The sequence below is a fragment of the Vespa crabro genome, chromosome 7, assembly GCF_910589235.1.
Source record: "Vespa crabro chromosome 7, iyVesCrab1.2, whole genome shotgun sequence".
Taxonomy (NCBI): domain Eukaryota; kingdom Metazoa; phylum Arthropoda; class Insecta; order Hymenoptera; family Vespidae; genus Vespa; species Vespa crabro.
Genome location: NC_060961.1, coordinates 5,462,054 through 5,469,808, shown reverse-complemented (window position 1 = coordinate 5,469,808; position 7,755 = coordinate 5,462,054). Strand labels below are relative to the sequence as shown.

Here is a 7,755-nt window from a genome sequence, read left to right as displayed (position 1 = left end):
TTATTATTATTATTATTATTATTATTATTATTATTATTATTATTATTATTATTTATAATTCGTCGACATATCATCATTATATTTACTTATTTCTTTTGTATTTTCTTTTTTTTTCCTCCCTTTCAATAATACATTTTTCTTTTTTTTCTTCCGTGTATCAACGGAGCAACAACTTAAAAAATATAAGTGAACCTTAGGCACAAACACTTCGTGGCATATAGTTTTATATGATGCGATAAAAACGCATTGTATTCTTTTTTTTCTTTTGTTGTTTTTTCTTGTTCATCTTCTGTACATCATAATACGGAAATAAAGTGTCGAACGTTCTTATGTATGTTTATTATATTAATAAAAAATGAAGGTGCTTAAAAAAATCTTTTATCGGAGAGTTCGGCAAATCAAACAAGCGAATTTGCTTCTTTAATTTCTTTTCTTTTTTCTTTTCTTTATGATAAATAAAATTCGTATACGTGTGTATTGCATACGCACATATATATATATGTATATATATATATATATATATATATATATATATATATATATTCACAGAAAAGAACAAAAGCGAGCAACAAGTTAGAATAATTATTAAGAGAAAATTAATTTTCTTTTTTTTCTTTTTCTTTCTTTCTTTTTGAATCGATAAGAAGTTCGCTGTTTCTATCACTGTTGTGGTCATCGATCGATCACCGAGCAAAAACGCTTCTCTCTACATGCTTTGTGATTATTATTTCATCAACGTTAATCGTCGCGTACAATCGATTTATCGACAACATTTATCTATTCGACACAACTTGGAAAAAATAGGGAAAATGTACCAAGTGAACCACAACATAAACACTGGATTTTATTAATACATTCTTTTTTGTTTTTTTTTTTTTTTTTTTTTTTTTTTTTTTTTTTTTTTTTTTTTTTTTTTTTTTTTTTTTTTTTTTTTTTTTTTTTTTTTTTTTTTGAGGTTTCCTTGACACGCCTGTTTTTATAATAAGATCTCGATGAAGCTGCAGGAAAAGTGAACAGGCAAGAAAAAAAGGAGAAGAATCAGGCAATCGTTTCACGATATAGACGTTGACATTATGAAATCACGATGACTCAATGGAGCGCATTTTGATGATAGGACAAAAGTGTAACGCATTGCACCATATATTTTTTAATGTTCCACACTTTATATAGAAACTTATCCCGATAAAGAAGAGAGATTGGAGAGAAGAATGGTAAAACATGGGAAGAATTTATCTTTAAATTGTACGGCTTATACGAGTCAACGTGAATGGTATCTTTTAGTTGCAAGAATTTTAAACATAAACACAAGTCTTCCTTATAGTATAATATTTGTATAATGATACACGCTCATCATCATAGAGGTACGTCAATCATCAACAAAGTACGGCAATCGAAGAAAGATTCGTACCTGCCTTTTTTTGCCTTTCAATCGCTACCTGTAAAATTATACAAGAGCCGCCTGCAATGATGTCGCTATTAACAAAATGTATGTTCGCGTGTATGTAGATATATAATGTGTATTTATAATATATATAATATGTATCTACATACAAACAGACACACGCACGCACGCACTCACGCACACACATGTATATATGTATATACGTTATTCTTGTTTATATATATGTGTGTATATATATATGTTGTGTATATATATATATATATGTATTTATAAGTGAATTAATCACACGTACAATCCCCCTGAAACTTCCTCAGAAAAGATATCTGTATCATCGTACGTATCACTTTTGTTGCCTCAATTTGCAATAATGAATGTATTCCAACGTGATTATTGATAATACATATTATAATATATATATATATATACACGTATATATATATACACATATATATGTATATATGTATATATATGTGTATACACATATATATATGTATATATGTATATATATATGTGTATACACATATATATATATATACAGAATATCATTAAAGTGCTGATGTTATGATGCTGATTGATCTCGCTGATTAAATTCTAATGCTCTCGACAATAAGATCTTCCTCTGTTTCTATTTACCAATTACCACTTCTCCCTCTACCACGAAAACCACCTCCCCGAAATTGTCCACCCCGTTTTGGTCCCCTCGGAACAAAATTCCCGGAAGACGGTCCACGTGGACCTCTATCCATCCAGGGAGCTCTAGGGCCACCCCGAAAACCACTCCTACCGCGAGGAGGACCGTTTCTCCAAGGTGAGAAGATTGCCGGTCCTCCAACTCGAGGTCGAAAGTTTGGACTGTTACTGTGCACATCGTACTCGTATCCTGTAGCAGGATGAACGTCTGTCGATGTACCGCACGATCCGGGATCATTCGAACCGGCATCTGTAGCAACCGTTTGTTGCGGACCGTTCGATAAAATGACTCTTTTGCTGCAAATCACATCGTCCTGTTGCTCATCAAAATCACCATTCGTCGACGGTCTCTTCAGATCATTCGAGGATGTTGCATTAGATCCAATCAAAACCTCTAACTGTTCTGACAGCTGAGGCGCGTCCGTAAAATCTTCTTGAGCTTGATTTTCCAATGAAGAATTATTATCGCCGATTCTTTTCTCCGTCAGACTAGATTCTGAATTTACGTGTTCCGTATATTCCGACACGGAGGTGTACTGATCATCGCGAGGATTCTTTGTTTCTTCCGACGAGATTGCAGATTCTTGAGGTGATTGTTCCTGATTATTATCGGAGTCACCTTTGATCAACTCCTCGTTCGTCAATGCGTGATCTAATCCAGCAGGATAACTGGAAGAACTATGTTCGGAGTTACGTGAACTCGATAGGTCCTGCTGCGTTCTGTGATCTTCGATTGATAACGAACAGATTTTCTCTTGCGATGAATTTTGAAGAACTTGCATACCTGCTGGTGCCTCACCTTGCTCAAAATCAGGCATAGCTATGGGCATGCCTTCGTCATCAAGAATAACGACCGTTTCAGGTGGTTGTAATAACAAAGGACGACTATTTGGAAGAATTTCTGGCGACGAGCGTTGTTGTTGTTGTTGTTGTTGTTGTTGCTGTTGTTGTTGTTGTTGCTGTTGTTGTTGTGGTTGTTGTTGCTGCTGCTGCTGCTGCTGCTGCTGCTGTTGTTGTTGTTGCTGCTGCTGCTGCTGTTGTTGTTGCGGTTGCTGTGGTTGTTGCGATTGTTGCGGTTGCTGTGGTTGTTGCGGTTGTTGTGGTTGTTGTAGTTGTTGTAGTTGTTGCGGTTGTTGCGGTTGTTGCGGTTGTTGCTGTTGCTGCTGTTGTTCCTGTGACCTCGATTTTCGGATACCTGTGGGAGTACGCTGCTTATGATTATGATCATCGGAATATCTTTCTCGTCGATTCCTTGGAAACCCTCGACCACCGCGGCCACTCCTTTCATTTCTATGAAAATTTGGAGCATCGCGATGTTGATGGTCCGTTGGTTGATACCTGTTGCGCAATTGTGATTCTCCGTGGAAATCTTGATTCGATCTAATGTTATGTTGATTGTCATGATATTCAAATTCTTGCTGAGCCTGTTGATGAACCTCGTGAAAACCTTGCTGCCCTGGAAGAAATTCTTGCTGATTCTGAAGAAAATTTGGAGGTGGTCGATTTTGATGGAAATTCGCTTGATTCGGATGAAAATCCACTGGCGCATTATGATGAAATTCTCCTTGAGTTTGATGAAAGTTGTTTTGAGGTTGATGAAACTGCGGTGGTGGCGGTGGTGGAGGCGGCCCAGGGTGAATAACATGAACGTCTTGCAGCATTTGACCTCGAGGTACTGACATTTGAGAAGAAGGTAGTGGTATCATACGCATGTCCATATCTAAATGTTGAGTCTGCCCAGATTGCGCTGGATTCATTGCTCTCATATCACGATCTTGAGATCGAACATCAACTAATATTCTTCCTTTCGGTTTATTATCCGCTTCGTCGTCCGACATTTCCATATCAACGCTCTCCACAATATCGCCAGGCTGCATGTGTTGTCTAAATTACGACAAGATATAAAGTATATTATGTGTACACGCGTAAGAATTTGTATAAAATAAATGTAATAATTACATAACAAATCCTCACCGATAATCCTGGTCACTTGTGGACCATAAGGTATTATTATTTGGTAATACATTCAAGGTGGTATCATTAATGGTATTATGATTTGCAGGACTTCCTGTGAGACTTATCAAATTGCGATGATCAACATCTGCTGCCTTTATTAGACTGTATGGTAATTGATTCTCGGATGTTAATGGTATTGGTATCACCCTATATATATATAGTAATAAAAGATATATCCATGATTTCATGAGAGAATAAAAATCGTTAATACACTACCTATGATCTACATCTCCAGCACTACTAAGAAGAGGTTCTTGAGGTTGTGAATCATTGTACTCAACAGGATCGGCAAAACCAGTTTTTTCATACATTGGTGGTGATTCTGGAGTCTCAGAAAGAATTTCACTTTTCCCTCTTATATTATTAGGCCAAACAGAGTCGTTACTGGACTCCCATCTGTCACTAGCACCATCTATCCATGAAGTCTTATTTTTTTCGTCATTTTCACCAGGCCAAGATGGATTCATACTATTTTTACCTAAAGATACATAATACACTATACTGTATTCTTTATAGTAATTCCAATTACAACAGAAAATGGATTTTATTTATTTTTTATATTATCCATACCCTTTTCTTCCCATTTTGCTGGTTCTTTGATTTCAGTTGAAGAAGTCCATGTAGGAAATTTAGGTGGCAGCTTATTGTAGCAGTTTTCGTCGTCGAGAAAAATAGGTGGTGGGAGAGGTGGAGGAGGTAAAGGATTTACTACATTCGCATTAGTAGAACCATCAAACGGCACAGTGATATTACTTTGACTATTTTGACTGGAATATGGAGAAGGAGTGTGTGATTCGGTAGGTAAGTTACGAACGGAAATAGGAGTGCTGTGGTTCATTGGACAATTATTTAAAGTGCCGAGAGATGAACCCTGAGCACTCATCATTCGTGAGAGCGTAGGAGTCACAGGAAGCTGCCCTAATGCAGGTGAATGTCTATAATTAGGACGCTGGGGAGATCCCACTTGAGGATCAGAAATATCTAAACCTAGCCCTGGTATACCACCAGGATCTTGTGTCCCCTCTGATGAAGGAAGGACAGTTTTCAAAAAACTAGATATATTGAAATCTTCATTGTTTTCACTTTTGGAGGGCCTCATATTGATCACTTCTATTGGCTTTGGCTAACAGAATTAAATAAATTTAAATACTGATAGATATTCCATGTATCAATACATTACAACTTACCTCTAATGAATCATTATACTGTTGTGTCATCATAGTAGGTGTTGTAGATCTTTCATTAAACAAATTTCTCTATGAAAACATATAATATATAATCATTTGTACATACATAACAGCATAATCATATGAGAAAACTATATCTCACCATATTACCAAAATCTACATTCCCTCCCATAAACGATGAAAAATTATTAGTAAAGTCTCCAGATTCATGTCCCTGTGTTAACTCCGGAGCAGGAACAGGGACAGGGTCATAATCATGAGTGTATGAACCATAAATAGATGGAGGTGCTACTTCTATAATTGCAGACTGATTTGTAGCTTGATTTTCATCCCCTGGTAGCTCTATATCGCTATCAGGACTTGGAGATGGAGCATTCACATCAGGTGATGGAATAGGAGAGACCAATGTTGGTAATAATTCATCCAATTTCTTTTTCAAGTTTTTCACCCGACTCCCAAAGTTGCGATATGCCTATGTGTAAATATATATTGATTAATGACTAAAAAAAAAACATTTTAAATTGTTTTTCTATTTTATATACTAAACAGAACGTTTATCTATTGATAAAATGTACTTGCATTTGTTACTATTTTAACTTCACCACGTTGAGTCTCATAAAACTGATCCGCTTGTTCAAGTAATTCAAGAACTTGAGTTCTTTCTCTAATTTCAGCTTCTAATGCACGTACATAATTTTCAACATTTCTTACTGCCAAATCAACTTCTTTTTCAGCATCTTCAACACGTCTTCGATCTTTTAAGGATGCACAAAGCTCTTCTGCATTTTCTATATCTATATTACTATCTCTTAAGTCACGTAACCTGGCATCTGTTGCTTGTTCTAGAGTTGCACATGATCTCATAGTAGAAATCAATAATGCGGCTTGAAATTCTTCTGGTGCTGCAGCAGGTTGTGGTTCTACTTTTTTTTTTGGAGCAGCTGATATTAAACCAGATAAATCAGCAAGAAACTCCTCATCGTATACTTGTCTCTGATCCCAGATCTTAAATATTCGCAATATACGATGTTTGACTTTTTCATCCCTGACCATTGTGGTAGCACGTTGTAATGTAGTACCCCAAGATTCCACAAATTCAAAATTTTTTCTCTTGGAGTATTGAATAACATCATTAGCCAAGTAAAAGAGCGTAAGACGATGTTCCACTTTTACTATCACATAAAAACCACGTTATTAATTACTTAATGTCAATATTTATATAAATATCAATCTTTTGTAATAGATCATAATATAAAGAAACGTATATATCTTAATATAACAAATACACAAATGCTTGTAATATAATTTAAAATTTAATATCTATATTAAATCTCTGATTGTAAATTTTCAATGTAACATATAACTTACCCTTCTTTAAAACTTGTAACCAAGTAGCAACAATCTTCTTATGATGTTGTCGTCTTTCAAGACACCATGCTGAAAGACCTTGTATAGATTCTTGTGAATCCTTTAATGTATGAAGTCTTCGCTCAAAGAGCTCCACATCAAAATCACTTGTTGCCATTTTGTTGACGAATCATCAACTCGTTTGATAGTTCAAAAATTTAATTCCACTGCATTTTTTAACGTGAACCACCGAAAGGAACACGTAATAAAACGTTCAGGTATCATAAGTAAGTCGCTTACCTAGCACACCAACCTAACCAAATAGTTATTACTAATAGATCAACAGCTAATACAACCAAAAATAAAATTGATTATTAAATCACAATTCATTTTTTCAATTAGGCAACGTTCTTCAGTTTCACTTTTCCTTCATATACACAATCGATGAAACATTAAAAATCATTTACAAACTATAAAATTAAAACTTACAAGACCGACACGCTTAAGACGTCGCAATTGACGTAAACCTGAAGAATATAAGGGACAAAAAATTCAGTCTGTTAATATAACACAATCCTATTGCTGAATAAATGTAATTATTTGATGCACAGTACGTTAACTTTCGTAATGTATTTCAAACCACCGTATATTATACGAAGAATCGTGAAAACAAGAGTCAGCCATCTTTCTAGGACCAAAACACGACCGCGCAATGGCCGGCACGACTCATAAAAATATCATATAAAACTTATTAAAAGCTAACACGGATATGTTTCTACGTCTATTAAAACAATGATTTATATTTAATCAATCATAATATATCGATAGAAATTGGCATAATACATTCTATGAATTTGAATATTATTATATTTCAAAAATATAAATAACTTGAATATATTTTAATAAATCATATGAATTGTATATCAATAACAAGTGTTAATGTCTATAATCGTTTCATAAGAACATATTTCATAAAAAAATAATACTCCTTTCAATTGAACAAGTATATGTAAAATGTAAATGCATATAAAAATATTGAATTCCTTTTCAATAAAAAAACAACGATTTATATTCGTATATATACTTAGTTGTCCATTTATAGATACAATATGA

At 34.5% G+C, this 7,755-nt stretch overlaps 1 protein-coding gene across 1 annotated transcript; it reads right to left on the bottom strand.

Annotated features, from left to right (window-relative positions):
• Positions 1 to 320: 320 nt before the first annotated feature.
• Positions 321 to 7,370, bottom strand: LOC124425483. The gene is made up of 9 exons (XM_046965855.1): positions 6,664 to 7,370; positions 5,875 to 6,467; positions 5,438 to 5,767; positions 5,296 to 5,364; positions 4,679 to 5,231; positions 4,325 to 4,586; positions 4,067 to 4,255; positions 3,312 to 3,976; positions 321 to 3,056 (listed from the first exon to the last, which is right to left on the bottom strand). The coding sequence occupies exons 1-9, from the start codon at positions 6,818 to 6,820 to the stop codon at positions 2,032 to 2,034; spliced, it is 3,843 nt and encodes a 1,280-aa protein (XP_046821811.1). The 5' UTR covers positions 6,821 to 7,370; the 3' UTR covers positions 321 to 2,031.
• Between the last annotated feature and the right edge of the window lie 385 nt (positions 7,371 to 7,755).

Coding starts and splice junctions, on each gene's coding strand:
- LOC124425483 (XM_046965855.1), bottom strand. CDS start 6,820: ATGGCAACAAGTGATTTTGATGTGGAGCTCTTTGAGCGAAGACTTCAT. Junction 5,232..5,295: donor AGTATAATGATTCATTAGAG/GTAAGTTGTAAT, acceptor TAATTCTGTTAG/CCAAAGCCAATAGAAGTGAT. Junction 3,977..4,066: donor ACAAGTGACCAGGATTATCG/GTGAGGATTTGT, acceptor GTCGTAATTTAG/ACAACACATGCAGCCTGGCG.